General features: G+C 40.1%; 1 protein-coding gene across 4 annotated transcripts in view; it reads left to right on the forward strand.

Moving 5' to 3' along the window:
- The window catches only part of phkb (phosphorylase kinase, beta), a 106,901-nt gene extending 88,914 nt beyond the window's left edge, over positions 1-17,987 (forward strand). For 3 of the 4 annotated variants that reach the window (XM_079554679.1, XM_079554677.1, XM_079554680.1), the window contains 15 exons: positions 5,179-5,262; positions 6,132-6,236; positions 7,787-7,869; positions 8,714-8,804; positions 11,521-11,579; positions 11,663-11,825; positions 12,370-12,451; positions 12,589-12,646; positions 12,790-12,880; positions 15,287-15,492; positions 15,877-16,011; positions 16,335-16,464; positions 16,625-16,732; positions 17,254-17,394; positions 17,492-17,987. In XM_079554679.1, coding sequence (XP_079410805.1) covers positions 5,179-5,262; positions 6,132-6,236; positions 7,787-7,869; positions 8,714-8,804; positions 11,521-11,579; positions 11,663-11,825; positions 12,370-12,451; positions 12,589-12,646; positions 12,790-12,880; positions 15,287-15,492; positions 15,877-16,011; positions 16,335-16,464; positions 16,625-16,732; positions 17,254-17,394; positions 17,492-17,629 — 1,674 coding nt within the window. In that variant the 3' untranslated portion in view covers positions 17,630-17,987. Of the gene's footprint in view, positions 1-5,178; positions 5,263-6,131; positions 6,237-7,786; positions 7,870-8,713; positions 8,805-11,520; positions 11,580-11,662; positions 11,826-12,369; positions 12,452-12,588; positions 12,647-12,789; positions 12,881-14,114; positions 14,206-15,286; positions 15,493-15,876; positions 16,012-16,334; positions 16,465-16,624; positions 16,733-17,253; positions 17,395-17,491 lie in introns of all 4 variants that reach the window. The other variant, XM_079554678.1, reaches the window with a different exon arrangement.
- Positions 17,988-18,774: the final 787 nt, after the last annotated feature.

Raw genomic sequence — 18,774 nt, forward strand, 5'->3', positions numbered from 1 at the left:
TTCAATAAAAAGATACTGGATAATTACATTACTAATGTGAAAGCATTAGACCAGGGGTGTCGAACTCGTTTGGGTCGAGGGCCGAAATTCAGCCCCCACGGCGGGTTACGGGCCGCATATATGTGGACTGTGGCCTCATAAATAACAACATCTTACACTTATTGCGCTTTATCAGCCTGTGTCACATGTTTCTCAAGTCATTATTCATTCAGTCCCCACTTGATGGCAGTAAGTTACTTACTTACTGCCACCCTGGGGCAGACTGACCATTTACCATTATGCTGTTTATATCCTGATCTCTTATTATGTCAGTGCCTTCCCTTTTTAAAGGGATATTTCAGGATTTTTGACATAGGGCCTAATTTCCTAGTTATCCAGAGTGTTATTTTTTGTGTGATTCATGCACTTCTTATACTGTATTTGAAGAGCTTCGTGGCGCTACGCTAGTGCAAGGCTACAGCATTTCTATGGTATCAGCTAGCCTGCATTAAAAACAGTCTGACCCGCTCCACAGTGCACCAGAGGCAAATCACTTATAACGCCAGACTAACCATATAAATGTTTGTGTCCATAGAATATTTTTTGGAATATGACTGAGCTTGCGTCACATGAATGATCGCATTTTGAGGGACTATTTTCTAGCAGATCACTCCGCCGCCGCGTAGCTTATACAAACAAGAAGCTGATGCTGCTCAAATATTATGTTCTTTTAAATGCAAAATAGTTACAATTATTCTATCGACACAGACATTTATATGGTTAGTCTAGCGTTATAAGTGATTTGCCTCAGGTGCACTGTGGAGTGAGTCAGACTGTTTTTAATGCAGGCTATCTGATACCGTAGAAATGCGCTAGCCTAGCACTAGCCTAGCGCCAGGAAACTCTTCAAACATAAGAACTGCATGAATTACAAAAAAATATCTCCAGAAATCAGCAACATTCTGGATAACTAGGAAATGAGGCCCTATGTCAAAAATCCTGAAATATCCCTTTACTTTAAGATGCCCCCTAGTGGCTGGACTGAGCAAACTGGTTATTTAGTTAAAAATAACCATATGGTAAAAATATATGGAAAAATGCAGACAGCCCATTCCGCACAGGAATGGGCTAGAGACTTACTCCTTTTTTTACATGCACAGGAATTCATGCTCCTCAAAGGGCCACATTAAATCATCTCACGGGCCGCATGTGGCCCGCGGGCCTTGACCTTGACACATGTGCATTAGACTTTTGGTAGTTGAGTGTTTTCAACTAAGGTCGGGCAACACGGGGAAACCAATTTATTTTCAGGTATTAGAGTAAAGTTCTTCTGCCAGCATAGGCAAATATTGTAAAGCACATACTAGTGCACAGAGCATTTTTATCTGAGTGCATTGTATTTCTCCGGCCGTCCACCCTTTATTTACTGCGCCATCAGACGAAGCTGTACACAAGCCTGAGTGTACTTACTACTGTGTGTGTTCACATGTTTCATCATCATGATCTGGGTGAGTGACCAATCACTGTGAAGTGTGAACTATCAGAAGAAGCAGATCATTTTGTTACCTTATAATACAATTTGAAGCTATTCAAGGTTGTAAAAAGGAATATCAAACGTGCATGACAGAGATGAAGGAACGACCCCAATGACGTCATTGTCATTATTGTGCTGTAAGTTTTATCAATGCACCTAAATGAGCATGATTTAACTTTTCAACATGAGATTGAGACATTCTCTCTAATGTCTGATACTGCTGTGCCGCTAATAAATATGCCATTTGCCATTTCACTCTGCATTTTACACCCACTTTCCTCTGCTACAAAGTATTGAGCATGGAGACCAGCAGCCTAGTTATTTTCCATAGCTCACTGTTTTCAGTAAAAAGCTAAACCTTACCTGCATTCTCTGAACTGTAACAGCTCTCTGGATGATAGCACTTCTGTTAAATGTGTTTTTCTATGCTTTTCTGATACCCAGCACTCCATTTATAGCATCGCTGCCTGAAACTCTTGGGCAAAAAAAAAGTGTGTCGACACCTGGGTTATAGAAGGAAAATCCCTTCAGTAAATTTGTTCTTTTTTAACAGGTTGTGAGGTTGTGAAAAAGCGTTTTTTTTTATGATTCGCACCATCAGTCAGGCGAGGCCGTTTGTCCCATGGTCAGAGCAAAAAGTGAGCTAATGAAAGGCACGCTTTGATGGGTCTTGTTGTTGCTGATCGTTGGTATTCAGCGCACAGGAAGCATGGGATGCAAAAGCCTCTTCCCGTCTCACTCATCCTTAGCACCTTGAGGTCTCTTTGCTCTTAGGGCGGTGAAATAGACTGCTTCTAATCCCCCGATCTCTATTTATTTGCTTTCAATTGTTGTTTGTTTGTTCTAATTACTTTGAAAGGCTCGATTTGTTGAGCTCAGCCTTTTGCCCGTGAACATGATGGACATCACCGGGGTAGCAGAGCACCACCATTTGGTCGATTATAGGTACTGCAGCAGCCAGTTGAACGTGGCACATGTAGAGAGGCTTGATCAAAGATGCACTGCTGTGCCACTAGAGTACATCATATATGATAGGAAACATTGGGTGGCATACAAATTTAGCTTGGCTCCAGGGTTGTTTTTTTTTCACTTACTGGATAATGGAAGTGAGCATCTTTTACAGGGCAGTCAGAAAGTATTTACTTATACCCTTTGGTTCTTCATTATAGCTTTTATGGAGGCTTTTTTTTAATTGTATTATGGATAATCAGTGTGTCGATATTTTTTTCTGAAACATAAGACAATTCATACACAGTTATTCCAATTTGCGGTACAGAACTAGAAGAATATGCTAAAGTGCTTAACATCACGATCAAAAGACAAATAAACAATAAACTTTCTGAACTCACCGTTACCTTACAAGAGAGACATTTTCTACACATGTCTTACACCAGAGAGTTCAGAACATTCAGAAATCAATGTCCATCTCTTCCCTTTTTAGCATCCTTGAACCAGGTGTTTCTGACAGCAGGCGGTGCAGCCTTTCTCTCGAGTTTGAGTGTGCTATTTTGAAATGCTTTTGCAGAAGAATGGCGCTGTGACCTTTTCTTGTGTGTGTATTGCCACACTCTATATTGGCAATGTAATAACTGGCTAAGCACTCCAGCACCTGTGAAATTGACCAGTAATTTCTGATTTGGCTGTTATCGATGGATCATCTCTCTGGCTGTTATCTTTGTCCCACTTTTCACTTTTCATTAATCGTTTTTCATTAAGACGTTTTTGGAAAGCACAGGGGCTGGATGGTTGCTCTAGATTGTTGTACTCAAGATTCACTGTTAAAATATTGTAAAGCAAGTAGAGAATCAGTGACACAGTGGCTGAGGGGCTAGCGCTTTCACCTCATCGCAATTCCACATCTTCATAAACAAAGAACGATCAGTAAACATAAAGAAAATGCTTCAAAGAGATGGCTAAAACAACAAATTCCTCTATAAGTTTATAAAGGGTAATCTCCCGCGGATATCTTGGTGCATTTTGTCAAGGTTTTCCTGCTAGATTTCGATGCCAATTTGAGACACCTTAACTGAACTGCAGTGAGAATTTTGCAGAAAGACAAGAAAGTGCAGAGTTTTGCTTCAGCAATTAATTTGGAAACATGACCTCCGCTTGCCTCCGCGCATCCGCAGCCAAACTCAGCTGGAGCAGAGCATTAATGTCATGTCTCCTATGTGCTGCACTGCTGATACTCGCACTTTTCAGCTAATAAACTTAGCTTTGAGCACCAGATTAGACTTGATCTGTGCTTCACCTTCACACAGTCATTTCAACTAGTTCTGACTTCAAACGGCTGCACTTGGGTTTTCCTTTTGAATAATGAAAACTAATCATTTAAAGCGATACTAAGTAACTTTTTACCTTAATAAATTCTTCTCGTAGTCCCTCTGCGGGTAATACAAGTTTTGATGGGATGATTGGGGGGTCTTTCATCTCCCCCTGGTGTCTCTGGCTAGAAAACCGGAGAAGCTTACAGGCTAGCGGGCAAAGCTAACTGCGGGCTAGCGCCACATAAACAGTATTTAAAGCCAAGTTTGAGTGAAAAAAAATATCTCCATTGTGTAATTGGATGTACAATATTCCTCTCTCCCTTTGTCTTTTCTGTCAGCGTAGTATTTACTGTCAAAGACAATTAATGAGTAAAAAACCATAACATGCTACGACACCTGCAGTGGCGCTTATGGCCTCTAGGGGCATGAGTTACTTAGTTCTGCTTTAAAGTTGTGATTCAAATTGTCTCTGTGACCTCTTCAGAGTCGAGGCCTGTCTCACATCTTCTAGAAGACAGTTCCAGAAATGCAGCCTCACCGTGTTTAGTCTCTGGGAGCCAGCAGGAGATGGTTCATATGGCTCTAACATAGACTATTACAGACTATTACACAAGCAGGCCATTCTCCTAGCTGTCTTAAGGCCAAAGTAGTCTAGATCTTGTTTGACTTTGTACTTTAAGTCTCTTAAACTTCCCACATAAGATTTTGTGCCTTCAACGGTTTTGTAATAAAGTTATTACATGGACAATTTAAACTTTATTTAATTTACATTTTTCTTGCCTTAGGAAGTCTACGCTTATACGTGATCCCTATACTGCTGCAGTATATTAATAATAAACCGCCTAATTTAGTATATGTAATGTAGTCCACTTGGCAACAGTATCTAACTGGCGGGTAGAACAAATGGAGGCTGTAGCATACAGTTATTTCATGCTCATACAGCTCAGGCAGTTGGTGGTGTCCTCCTTTCACATCTTGGAATAGCAGTGTTACTATCAGCTTCAATGCCTATGGGTATGCTTAGCACACCTCCAACGGCAGCTTGGGGACCTTTCATTATCGCCGCGTCTCATAAGTTTACGCTGCGCTAATATGAGAAGAGGTCCTGCCATGTGGAGGTAATTTCACTTTATGAGCTGCAACAACAGGAATGCTTCAGCGGGACAGACACATAAAGGAGAGCTGCTTTCATTATATGCCCCCGAAATGAAACTGCGCTTTGTGACATTTTCAAATAAAAAAGAATCTCTTGAGTCACAGCCGTCAGAGAAAGTAGAGTATTTGTTTATTTTTTGGTAAAGGTTAAGGATCTAATCTAAACAGTGTTGCATTCAGATGCAGATAAAGTTGGCCTGTGCCTTATGTTTATCTGTTCGTCTTTGCTTTCCATTTCTGCAGGCGTATCGTTTCCTGGCAGTCAATACAAAGCTGGGCTTGAGTGGGCGTCCGGAGAGGCCCGTGGGCTGCATTGGTACCTGCAAGGTATATCCACACACAAACATGTGCACTGGTTCATGCTTATGTGGTCAGGCATTCATCAGGGCCTAAAACATGCACTGCAAACTAATCCTAGTACTTACATCCTGGCTTTTAACAGTCTGGAAGCATTGTTGGATGGCTCAAATGCAGAAAATCAAATTCCCTGAACAGAATAATTAATTCATCTATTGATGTCTCATATTGAAATATTTTCGACCCCTGCGCTGCAAACTAGCTATTGCATTTAAAGATTTTGAAAACCTTTTATGTTTGAATCCCTAATTCCTTTAGGATTAAATAAAGTTCAAATTGAACTTGTTGACCTTGGAATTTGTAAACTATGTACTGTAAACTATGCAAACCATTTAAATCATTTCACATTTAAAACATATACTTGCTATTATGCATAATGCAAATTCTTCCCACCTTTGGATACCTCTTAATTTGTACTTCTGAATAAATCCTCTTTTAGTTCTCTAGTTTTAATATGCTTAGCCTCTGGCGCGTGCACATCCAAAGGTTTTTGTGCTTTAGATATCTGTCTCTGCAAATGCCTGATGTTATTTCCTCAAAGTGAAGGTCATAGCTGACCCAAAAGTTTATAATCCTCAATTAGACATTCAACAGCAAGTAAAAGTTTCCAGCCCTCTGCTAGGGCAATGTTTAATAGAACAAAATGGCTGACTGCCAGAGGACATCATCATCATCCGTTTGTCTGTCTCTGGGTCAGTAGCTATATATTGTGCTATCTGCAGCTTCCTCTGAATCCATGGCTTGTTTTATTTACTGCTCATAATAATGCACACTTGGTGAACCACTCTGCCATCAGTCTTTTAATGGGCCTCTGACTTTCTGTGTGCGTGTCCTTGTAGATTTATCGCATCCTGGGCAAGACGGTGGTGTGCTACCCAATAGTGTTCGATCTAAGTGACTTCTACTTGTCCCAGGATGTTATGCTGCTGATTGATGACATTAAGGTAAGTCTGGGTCACACTTGTGCCGCACTGCTCCTCAGCTAATCATGTTTTATTAGGGGCTTGAACTCCAATAACGCACATACATCTTTTTACTGTAGGTTGTAGGTATTGCATACAACTGCTGTCAACCCTTTATGGACAAGTGCAATTTTTCAACTTTACCTCATTTCTTTAACTCCTTTTGCTCAAGAAGATACAAATTCTCTGATCTTTTCTCATTCTAGGGATAAAATATTCCAAACCAGTGATCATAACCACACGAAAATGTCAGTCCAGCTCACGTCAGTTCGCTGCCAATGGATGATCATATATTACGAAGGGGGAAATAATCCACAGTTTATCTCCACTGTCAAGACGGGTCATTACTGGGTGAACGGCTCCACACAGTGGCCGTGGTTTACATTTTTATAATCAGTAAATGATATTCAGCCAGGTTAAACGTGCTATTTACTATTCACTGTGTCTAGCAAAAGGCAGTTAGTAGATTAGCTTGTGTTGAATGAACCATGTAAATGTGCTAATGTTTTACACTCACAATCAAGAAAAGTAAAATGTAGGCAAAATACATTTTATTTAATACAAATCTACATAATTGGAAAGAATTAATAAAAGCTGTAGCTGTAATTACATTCTAAACCAACAAGTGAAAAGGTTATTCATATAAATATTACTGACATGCAATGATTTAGCTGCTCAGTTTAAAAGCGTAAACCGTCCTCTCTGCTTTCTAAAGCAACTCATAAAACTTATGATTCACCCAAAGGGAGCGGTAACCTTTTCAATGATGTATAGGGCTGGGTACCATCAAACAATACCAGTGTGATATTGAAAAAGAGTTTAGGTACTACTGGGATCGGAAAAAAAATACAAGTATCGGAAGCAGGTACTGAAAATAATATTATATCTTTAGAGACCAAGTGTTTATGCCTGTTGGGTCCAGGGACAAGTTACTTGGTTGTTTCAGCTCAAATAAATGATGCACATTTACAAGAAACGGTCTTTTATAAAATAAATTAAAAGTATTGTTTTCTGGTTCTAGATGAGAAATATTTTAGTGTAGGTATCAGCATTGTAAACAAAGTATCGTTAAAGTACCACTATTGAAAAAAACTGTAACGATACCCAGCCCTAATGATGTAGAGGTTGCTCCCATCTATGGGTACTAAACTGTTGCTTTAACTGCGCAACATTTTGGACTATAGTGTTGCTATTAATACAAAACTTGCTCCTAATGTCCAGCTTGAGACAGAAAAGGCTATTTCTGTTGTGGGTAATCAAACAATGGATTTGGATGAGAACCTAAACTGTTCAAATCTCAAATTCTGCTGACTTTGGTCACATCTCCATGGCGACGAGCTGGAGGCCCACCCACTCCCAGTAAAGTTACAGTCATGTCTTTGGAGAGCTGAGCCTCTCACAGCATCTTTAAATAATGTTTAAATAATGTTTTGTGCTGCATCGTTCATTTCATCTGTGATAAGCGCGTCGTCATACAGTGTATGTTGGACTTTAGGCTCATCCTTTAACATGACATTTTCTTGTGTGTCCAGAATGCCCTGCAGTTCATCAAACAGTGCTGGAAAATGCAGGGACGCCCCCTGTTCCTGGTCCTCATTCGCGAGGATAACATCAAGTAATACACACCACACATCATATTGGCTTTTATTTCCACTTTCTTCCACCACTGATAGCTTTCTTACCACATCCCGTTTTCCCATATCTCCCCTTTCATCGGCCTATTACTCTTTCTATATCTCATAATAGCCCCGCCATGACAGCCTCAATGCAATTTAACTCTTGTTCAATGTAATATTTCGACCGGTCCCGAGATCTCCCCAGCGTGTTGTGTGTAAGCCATATTTCTTTTTAGCGAGAAGGTGAGATTGTCCATGCTTGTTGAATGCTTGATAATGTTTCCCATTTGTATCACTATAGAAAAGCTTTTTGGGTCTATTAGAGCGGTGTAACAGCCATTATCGAGGGAGCTGTATATGAAATGCGCCGCTAACACTGGAACAGATGCACTTTGACATTGTATAAGTGGCTCCCGTAGAAACAACTCAATAGTCATTACTTTCATATCGATCATCTCAGTGACCTATGTGATGACAAATTGACGTAAACAAAAGAACTGTTTGGAGAAGTGTATAGGTGATTTTTGTTTGTTTCTTTCTTAATTTCAAGGGATAATGATTGAAAGTTACTGAATGGAAAACTGACAATAGTCTGTTTTAATAGTGGAATCTCCTCTAAAGCTGTACCTAAGTCATTCATTACCTTGCTTGAACTTTTCATTAGCAAAACAATGTGAATCCGAAATAATGTCTGCTTCAGTGGCATGTTGAGCATAACAAATCCCATTTTGATATGCTTTCACGCTTATACACACTTTGTTTTTCTTTCATTTTGTTCCTACTGGGATGCTCGTCACAGTTTTTATCATTGTGTAACACATTCCCATGTTTTCTTGTGCACAGAGGAAGCCGATTTAATCCTGTCCTGGACATGCTAGCATCCTTCAAGAAGGGGGTCATTGGCGGCGTCAAAGTTCATGTGGACAGACTGCAGGTCGGTCTTATTTGTCATCTCGCGCTTAAAACTGTCCTCACTCGTGATAGCAGCTGTCAGCATGAAAGATCCAATCGCCTTGCATTGATACATCGAGCATCCGAGGCATCTTTCCAAATAGATTGTTTTTATTTCTGCCTGTTATTGCATTCATCTTCAACGGCAGAGACACTCCACTGGGAAAAGGAAACACAGCCCCTAATCTGTCGTCACCCATTCTTTCGACAGAAGAGCAGCCGTTTATCTGCTTCTTGACCTTGCCATGTTAGGATTCGATTTAGAAAGAACATTGTTTTTGTTTCCCTGGCTGGGACGGTAAGGGAGGATTTTAAGTAAGAGGCTTTTTTAGTGGCTTGACTTTGAGGGACAACATCAAATGGTAAATTAAAGGATGATTGAATTATAGTGATACGATTAAGGAGTTTAAAGGTATTGCAGCGGGGTAATAGATGGTTATGGCTCCTGATATTGTAAAATAGTTTGATAATGGCATATCTGAAAGGCAGTGAAGAGAGATTCAATCATGAGCATATTACGCCAATAAACTTTTTTTTTTTTTTAAAGCTTTTAGCTGTGTCATATGGGTACAGTAAGGCAGTCCCTAAACAAATCTGATACGTTGGCTGATGTGCATGTGGTAAATTACTTCCCAGCATGCACACTTTAAGGCTTTAATACAGGCTTTTGATTCAGGAAAAGTGCCTTGTTTTTTAATTTTCTTTTGGAAGTGAATGTGACTTTTTGCACCCAAATGTTTTGCTTCTTTCACACATATTCTCACACATGTTAGAGTAATGGCACTATGTTGGAATAGCTTTAGTTCCTCTATGTTTTTGAATTGCAGACTCCTAGTTAGGCCTGTCTTGACAACAACGTTTGAAGTCAATATATTAGGGCAGGAAAATGTTGCAATAAAAGACCTTTTAATGCCGCAAAAACTAACTCTAAAGCTTAAAAATTAGCATAAAGCTTTGTGTAGTGCCTAAATCTTAAAATATCCCACAATAAACATGAAATACAATATAACACGATTTACTTTGGGTAAAAAAAATAATGTTTTACTTCAGAAAATAGGGGAAAATGCAAAAATATGTACAGGCGATAAATATTGAGCCCAAAAATGAATTGTTTATTTGCAGGATTGCCACAGATAACTTGAAGAAGTAATCTGATTACAGATTCCTGATTACTTCTTTAAAACTAATTACATGATTTTATACGTAACTAAGTTGGATTACAAGTTGCTTTATTAGTTACATTAATCAGCTGCTGACATCACTACAACAATCACCAATACTCGCGTTATTGGAAGTGCATTTTAACGGCAACATCAACAATGCTGCCATAGATTCAGAACAGTGACGTATTGTTGTCTACGTTTGTGTCGTGAAAATAATGAAAATAATATGTTACGTCACTCCATGAGATGCAAGTAAAGAATACATTTTTCCGGAAGGAAAACAACAGAATAGTAACTCAGTGAGTTGGAAAAGTAACTTTAATCTGATTACTGGTCGGGAAAAAGTAATGCGTTAGATTACTTGTTGTTACTGAAGAAAAGTATTATTAGAACATGTGTACAATGAGTCGATATAGTACTTATTGTGACAGCCCTACTCCTTGTCATGTCAGTGCTCAAATTGCCTCTCTTTCATGTTTAACTATTAAGTGTTTACTGACTTCTCCACTTGGTACCTCATGCCCTCTGCTGTCGTTTGCATTTTTCACAATAACCAATGCCTTGGGGGTTTATTACCATACACTACAGGAAAGCCCAAGGCCCATGTGTCATGTCAAAAGCTTGAATAATTCCCTTTCAAATGACAATGAGCAGGCCAAGATGTTTACAGCCTCTTCAAGTAGCATTTCATCAGAAGCGAGTTAGAGTCGGAAATGTTCGAGGTAGAATAAAGTTGATATAAATCAATGCTGATCTGCTAGTTTTGAAAGCTCTATTTTCAAAGACATTTTGTTCAATTCAAAGTGCATCAGAGCATTGTTAAACCATAATATTAGCAAGTCAAGTGATTCTTAAGTAGCGTCTCCGTACTCTCCAGCCTTTTTTGCAGATTCAGTTGTCACGTCCTCCTGCGAAAAGATTTGAATAATTTATCATTTTCTCATATTTTTACTTAAACCAAGACTATTGTCAAACTTATCAAACATTGCCCTTCTTTGCTCCCAGACTGTTTGCACCATCCCTCGGAAATCAATCCCACATTATGCCACTTTCGTTTTTAGCCTTCCCGCTATGCCTATTTGTGATTCACTCCACAACTAACTTCCAAAGCTTTGAAACCGTTCTGTTCTTTATCATCTCATTGTTATGTGCCGCGGCGTCGCTCCTCTCCTCGGTTTTTTTGTTTTAAGATGACTTCAGTTGGAATGGCTAATATTGCTTTTAGGGCGCAGGAGCAGGGTCCACTGAGCTCTGCCTCCTCCTTTAATATTTGTATTCATATTGGCACGGTGGGTGTTTATTTGTTACTGTAACTCGAAACATTAGGAGAGTCTGAAATGCTGAACATACATTTTAATGAACTACATAACGAGAATCGCAAACTCAGTCTCTAGACAGAACCATGGGGATTTTATGTTATTCTTGGCTTAATATTCTCAGCACTTCATCCAAGAAACTGTGGGCTTTCTTTGCAAACTCATTGGCTCAACAATAAAGACAAGTTATTAATGCGTTGTATATTTTTGTTCATATTAGACCTTGATATCTGGAGCAGTGGTGGAGCAGCTGGACTTCCTGCGAGTCAATGAAGCAGAGTAAGTAAACTTTTTTCTACCTGCTGTTGACTTAGAAGGTGTCAATAAAGCAGGAAAAACTCTGTCTTTCTTTGTTTATAAAGGATCCCAGAGTTTAAAAGCTTCGAGGAGCTGGAGTTGCCCAAACACTCCAAGGTGAAGAGACAGACGAGCACCCCCAACGTGTCGGACCTGGAGCAGCAGCCGGAGATCAGTGTGGAGGAATGGACGAACAAACCCACTCACGAGATCATACAGAAGTTTCATGTAAGGACAGTATTAACATTATTAGTTATGTACTTGTATTATTGACCATGTAGCTATGCCCATCACAAGGGAGTTCAGAGAAAAATGGGAATAGTGTATCGAAGACTCAACTAACTGGGGACACATCTAGTACTTGCAGTGAACACACATGGTCTCTAGTTGGTTGGGGACCTGAAATATCGGCGTGTTCGTGGGCCAGGTTTGCCATGTAAATTGTATTCCAGACACTTTGGGGTTTTCTTGGTTACAGATAAACAACTCATTAATTCAGTCCTAAGAGCTCCACCTGCCTGCTCCTCCAAGGATTAGCATATTGTCGGCAAAGTCGTACAGACAAATATCCTTTCCTGTTGCCCCCCTGTATTATTCTTAATAAAGTGACCCACTTTCTTAAGCGTACATGGGAGTCAGGCAGGTACTTTACACACTGTATTCCTATTTCTTCTCCGGCATCATGAATCAAATTAGATTTACTGTATGTATTGTGCAACATGGCTTTGCTTTGTCATTGTTAGGTTGATTTTTGTCTTGTGCTTCTCCCCAGGACTGTGACTGCTTAGCCAGCCAGGCTGTCCTTGCAGGAATAGTCTTGAATAGGGAAGGACCGTGCTTCCTTACTAAAGATGGTAAATGTTTAATGGAAATGGAAATAACAACTTTGATACCAAATAAAGTATGAAGAATTGTAGACTAAATGTTGCTGGTTTGACATATGGCGATTAAGGTTTCTCGTATTCCATCTTGATGTCTGTTGTGGTTTCAGCGAGCCTGATGGATGAGCTGGAGAGGATCTATAGAAGAGCTGGCAGCAGGAAGCTTTGGTCAGACACTCTCATTCCCGTGCAACCGCAGAAGCACAAACAAAACCTTTCACTCCACACGCAGACATGTTTTAACCATTGGCACATACGCTCAATATGTTAGTGTCAGAGTGTAACCCATGTTTAATCTGGCCATGCTGTAGGCTGACAGTGCGGCTTGTCGCTGCCATTCTCCAGAAGGTTGCGAGCTCAATAGCCCCCCACCTCACCACTATACTGGTGAATGGGAAACAGGTAATGAAGTATACCAGTCTGCGTTAGTTAGCTGGATAGCTAGCTGTCTGGCTTGAGAGGATTTAGCCAAAGCATGTAGTATGTAGTTATTCAGCTTTCCATTTTCAATGCTAAGAGAATAGCAGCAACAGTAGACACTGACTTGCGGATAGTGGCAGTAAACACTAGCAGAAGCCTTTGTCCTTAACATTTCCCTCCCAATTAGCTACATACATGGCTAACTCTCTTACACAGCTAGCTAAGCCAAGCAGCTATTGGCATGTGTTGTCTTGGAGGATGATGTGAAAGTGTCAGTGGTACACGTACGTTTATCCTTCATTCAACATCACTGACTACATTATTTTTTATTACCATTGCTGCATTATGAACCATGTCAAAGCTTGATCTCTTAATGTGAAGTTCTTTTTGTGCTGATACAATAACTTGTCAAACATTTCATTGTGTTAATTTATAATATACTGATTAATTACTAGAGAAAACACTGGAATTGTGTGACGTAACTTGACGATCTTGAAATGAGTTTTTACTGAGCTCATGTAGACTGACTCATAGCACTCCCAGTCCTGCTTTAATTAAACAACTCTTACCATTTAGGCCCGCTGTATATTTCTGCCAGGTGGACATACAGTTTATTTTATCCTCAGTGTAATTTGTTTTTGCAAAGAATGCCTTGATTATTCCACACGGTAAACAGGAAACGTAGCTGTAAGTAGCACCGATAGTCAGTTCAATTTAGTTTCTCATTTACTGAACACGAATGAGGAAGTGAGGCTTGAAATAGGTTCACCAACAATGCGTTCCTGGACTGACGCGGCATCATGCTTCATACACATTAATGTATTTGCTCATTCCCTCGACACTAAAGTGTACCTCATTTGTCCCGGCGTATAGACTGCATCTCCGTATATACATAGACCCACAGCTACTGGGAGCAGTTCTCAGCAAAATGAGAAGGAAAATTATTACTCCGCTGATTATAGCCATGATCCATTTGTTGTAATCATTTCATTTGTCTGCTGCTTCCACGAGGAGATGGCTTCACCCACTGTGTGTCCATAGCAACCCTGGCTGAAGTCTACCGTGAGGTTTAGTGTGCTGCTTGTTCTCATAGGAAAACTGCAGTCAAGAGGGGGCCACCACCTTTAACACATCCTGCAATGAGTGAACATTAAAATGCTATTGATTTTTATTCTATTTGAAATGTTCAAGAATGTTCTTGTCTTCTCATCACTAGGTCTGTTGTCCGCCTTGCTGCCAGTCTCTTAACTAAGCTAGTGGACAGCCTTGCCCCCAGTATAACTAGTATATTAGTGCAAGGCAAGCAGGTAAGTGGACACACAGACTGAAGACAATCTTTCGGTACCGACTTAATTGGCAGTGATTTGGAAGTGGCATGTCAGGATATTTATTTTAATGTTCACTGATGGAATGAATATTGATAATAATAATAATAATAATAAGCTCCTCATGCCGTGATCCTATGGGAGTGTTTAAAAATAGCTGCATGCTTCCATCCCTCGCTTACATTTTGTGTGAATGTAAAGTTTTTTTTTTGTAGCTTAGGCTGCTGGCGTGACACCCATTTAATCCTGATATAATCCTAATATGCACTGTGCCAACACTCTATGCGCCCATTGACACACTGCGGCCCTGGAATTTGCCTGCTGCCACCCCCCTTATGCTGCAGTGGTTTCAGTGCATCATTTTCTGTCAAGTCTTTTTCCGAGATTAGCCTCCTCTCCTGAGTGTCAGTTATCTCGGCTCATTTTTAGCCCTCTGAACACTTTTAGGCATTTCATTATGCTGAGGGAGCTCAAGGTGTGAATCTGCATATAGATTGCCTTGCAAAGGGAATGCTCCTCTCGACATGATTGCAAAAGCTGATTTAAAATTTGAGTCGTGCTTCTCTGCTTACAATAACAGTTCAAGTTGAAAGAGAGGCTGCACCTATTTAAGTCTATTTGGACTCCATCCGATGATTATATTTCTCCTTGGAATTGAAATTCCACATTGTGTTCTGCGTTTAAAGTTACCCAGTTCCAAGTCGTTTCCAGCCTGCAGCTTTCTTCTTTGCTCGATTCAGTTTAGATGTGAAGATGGAATATTGATCACTGTCTTCAAAGCGCTGATTTTCATCAGCACAAAACATAAAAGTGTGTGCTCTCATCACTAAGATTGCAGAGGTGTAATTTTCATTAGATGGCTTTCAGAAGAATCCAAATGCTAAGAGTAATCTTCTGATCTGCAATTTTCCTTCTCACTTTTATGTTTAGTTTGGAGAGGCTGACGATTTTATTAAACAATGAGACATAGCTATAGCTCCCATAGTGTCTGTGATGTACATTTACCAGTTTTCTCCTCTGTCTCCTGTGTGCGTGTGCATGCCTGTTTCTGCGTTTTTACTAGGTGACCCTGGGCTTATTCGGCCATGAAGAGGAGGTGATTTCTAACCCATTGTCACCAGGGGTGATCCAGGGCATCATCTACAGCAAATGCTCTCCTCACGGCGGCCAGAGAGAGGCTGTTCTTCAACAAGAACTCGTCATTCACATTGGATGGATCATTTCCAATAACCCTGAGCTTTTCAGCGGCATGCTCAAGATCAGGGTCGGGTAAGGCACAAAAAATAAAGAAAATGGTAATTATGGAGGTTACAGACATTTTCACTGTATATGTATTTGTCATTGAATGGGTTTATGTAATATGCCTTATGCTTATGCAAAAACGGAAAGGTTTTTGCATTAGCATAAGACGAGATCAAATGCTGTAGAGAAGCCTAGAGGTTCAGGCTATTCCAGCTCTTTAGCTGAATGTCTCTCCTTCACACTTCACCCTCAGTCACACGAACCTATCCTGTCCAATAAAGCCTCATCATCATTAGAACTGGTTGAGTCTATAAACTATTGTTCATGATATTTTATATGACAGATTATGATTAGCAAATGACTGTGGCCTTGCTTGTGAGTGGTTGTGAACTTATTGCCATTGTGTTGAAGGTGGATTGTGCAGGCCATGAAACATGAGCTGAAGATCCGAGCTGGAGATATGCCTCCACAGGACATCTACCAACTGTCCCCCAGTGACATCAAGCAGCTGCTGCTGGACGTGCTGCAGCCACAGCACACTGGCAGGTACATCCTCTCGCTTCTGGATATCTTATTGTGCCATCATTTTTATTACATTACATCAACCCATCTCCTCTTTGATACACATCCAATAAAATCTATTGTTTAGAAAACACAGTAATGGTTTCATTGTTGTTGTCCTTCTATGCCCATACAGTATGTATTTTACTACTTTCTCTGTAACTCGATATCCCCTCAGCTTTAATAAAGTTATATCTTATCTGATCTAATCTTTGACACTCTGACTGATGGGTAATTTCCTGGCTAGCGGCTATCCACATAATGTCCGTGTAAGCCATTTGAACAGCTGAGCTCTCTCTCTCTCTCAGGTCGTGGCTGCACAGGCGACAGATAGATGGCTCTCTGAACAGAGTTCCCCTGGGCTTTTATGATCGTGTGTGGCAGATCCTGGAGAGAACTCCCAATGGGATTGTGGTGGCTGGGACCCACCTCCCACAGGTACACTTAGGAACATATTTTCAAGTCAGTCGTCGTGGGGCAGTAACTGTCATGGTGACACTGTCCCAACGCTGACTCATGTCTTGGTTAGTGAAAATATACCACACAATTTTACAGTACAGTTCTTACATCTCTTGTTTCTTTGTTTTTCGCTCTTTAGCAACCCACTCTGTCGGACATGACTATGTATGAGATGAACTTTTCCCTGCTGGTGGAGGACACTGGCAAGAACATTGTCTTGCCTGAGTATAGACAAATAATAGTTGAGGTATTGATGAGCAGTGCGTACAGTTGCTGCCTATTTTTAAACATAAATATGTATTTATTATATTTGTTTGGAAGTCAGTTTCCTGGAGTCCTTTATGCATTTTAAATACTGTATGGATGTCATGAAACAATTACTATACATTTTGAAATGTACAGTATAGTTCAAATTAATTCATTAAGTCAACTACTAAGTCAATACATTGCTCTTATTGCAGCATGCAGTCTAAGAATCATTGAACATGGCATTGAACATGGCATTACAGCTACAATTGGGTCACCTTAAAAGGGTTGCCACATATTACGGACATAAATAGTGTCTATAATCGTATGTATAATGTCTACAATAATATCAGAGGGTGTGAATAAAAACGAGACTGCTCATTTTGCAAATAAATCAACATAATAATCGATATCAACATGTTTACATCATACACAAACACAGATAGTTCAAATGTACCAAATGCATAAGCTGTTGTATGACTTAACATAATTCTCCTCTGCTGCTTTGTTGCATCGATGTAGCTGCTGATGGTGGTTTCTGTCATACTGGAGAGAAATCCAGAGCTAGAATTCACTGAGAGGGTGGATATAGACGGTTTGGTGAAGGAAGCATTCAACGACTTCCAAAAAGATCGCAGTCGCTTTGAAGGCATCGAAAAACAGGTTCAAATTCCTTTCTTTTTTTCACAGTTCTATTCCATCCCTGTATTCTCTCCTAAACCTTTTCCTCACCTCCATCTCGTGCTCTTGCCTGACCCAGGACAGCATGGAGGCCTTTTACAACACGCCCGCAGTGGGACAGAGAGGCACCTCCAGCTACCTGACCAAGGCTGTCATGATCCAGTTACTGCAAGGCGATGTCAAGCCCTGCAAGGACGACCCGTGCACCGTTAGCTAGATTTACCGCTCACTGACCCCTAATCCCCAACCCGCAGCGGTGTAGTCATCAAACGAGGAGCGAGGAGGATACATATATTTAGAAGATAACCTCCAACCTCTCCTTCCGCCCTCCAGCTGGTCTCTCCTTTTCGGCTTTATTTGATATTCCTTACCCAATTTCGCCATGTAGCAAAACTACAGTCTTGTGTTGTACTTGGAAAGCAACCACAGCTGTGGCTTATGGTGACTTCTAATGACTTTACTACCTTTTAATTTACAGTACTTTCATATTGATTTTAATATAAAATAATCTTTGATTGGTAAAAAATCTACACTCATTACTCAACAACAATGCATCAAAAAAAGAAATTAATTTTTGGGGGTAAATCATGAAAACAAATTACAAAACAAAAACTAAATTTCATTAGAGACTCAAGTATTCAGACTCTGTACAACAACTGCACAGCTATCATTCATTGAAGTCTAGATGTGCGTTGAACATTTTGAGTATTGGACTTCAGCATATTGATAGTTCCTGAACCTAAAGCACTTAATTTCAGATGACACTGTATTTAGTGGGGATTAGTCCAGCCGTGTGCTATGTTTAGCTGGCTACTTTTGCTGAAAATGCAGACCCATTATTCAGCGCTGCGGCTGCCAGGTGCGTCTGTACGAACTGTACCAGCATTCAGCTATGTGGCTCTCAGGGCCTGGAGCATGCATACTTTACCAGAAATAGAAGCTTTAACCTCCATAGCATGAGTCATTGTGCGTGCTAAATACTGTGTTTGAAGAGCACTTATTGCCGTGTCAAATAAAGAGTCTATAGTTATGATATTCTAGTAAAAGGGCAAATTTAATGTGTTTATGGTGTGGGTTTTATGAATGTTCCAGGCAACAAAACTAATACTGTAAAGCCAGATTTGCGCAATATGTCTCAGCATGAAATGTGAACTGAATGACAAAAAAAAAGACAAATAAATAACTATATGGGATTAATGTATGCATCAGATTATATATGTGTCAGAATATATAAAGTATCATCCATCACTCACTGTGTGTGTGTTGAGTTGACATATTTTTAACCCCAGAAAGAATAAAGCTCTTATAGATACCAACCATGTTTCTTTTCTTTACTTGCACAAACATGAAACTCAAATGGTG

The sequence above is a fragment of the Gobius niger genome (assembly GCF_951799975.1).
Source record: "Gobius niger genome assembly, chromosome: 4".
Lineage (NCBI taxonomy): Eukaryota > Metazoa > Chordata > Actinopteri > Gobiiformes > Gobiidae > Gobius > Gobius niger.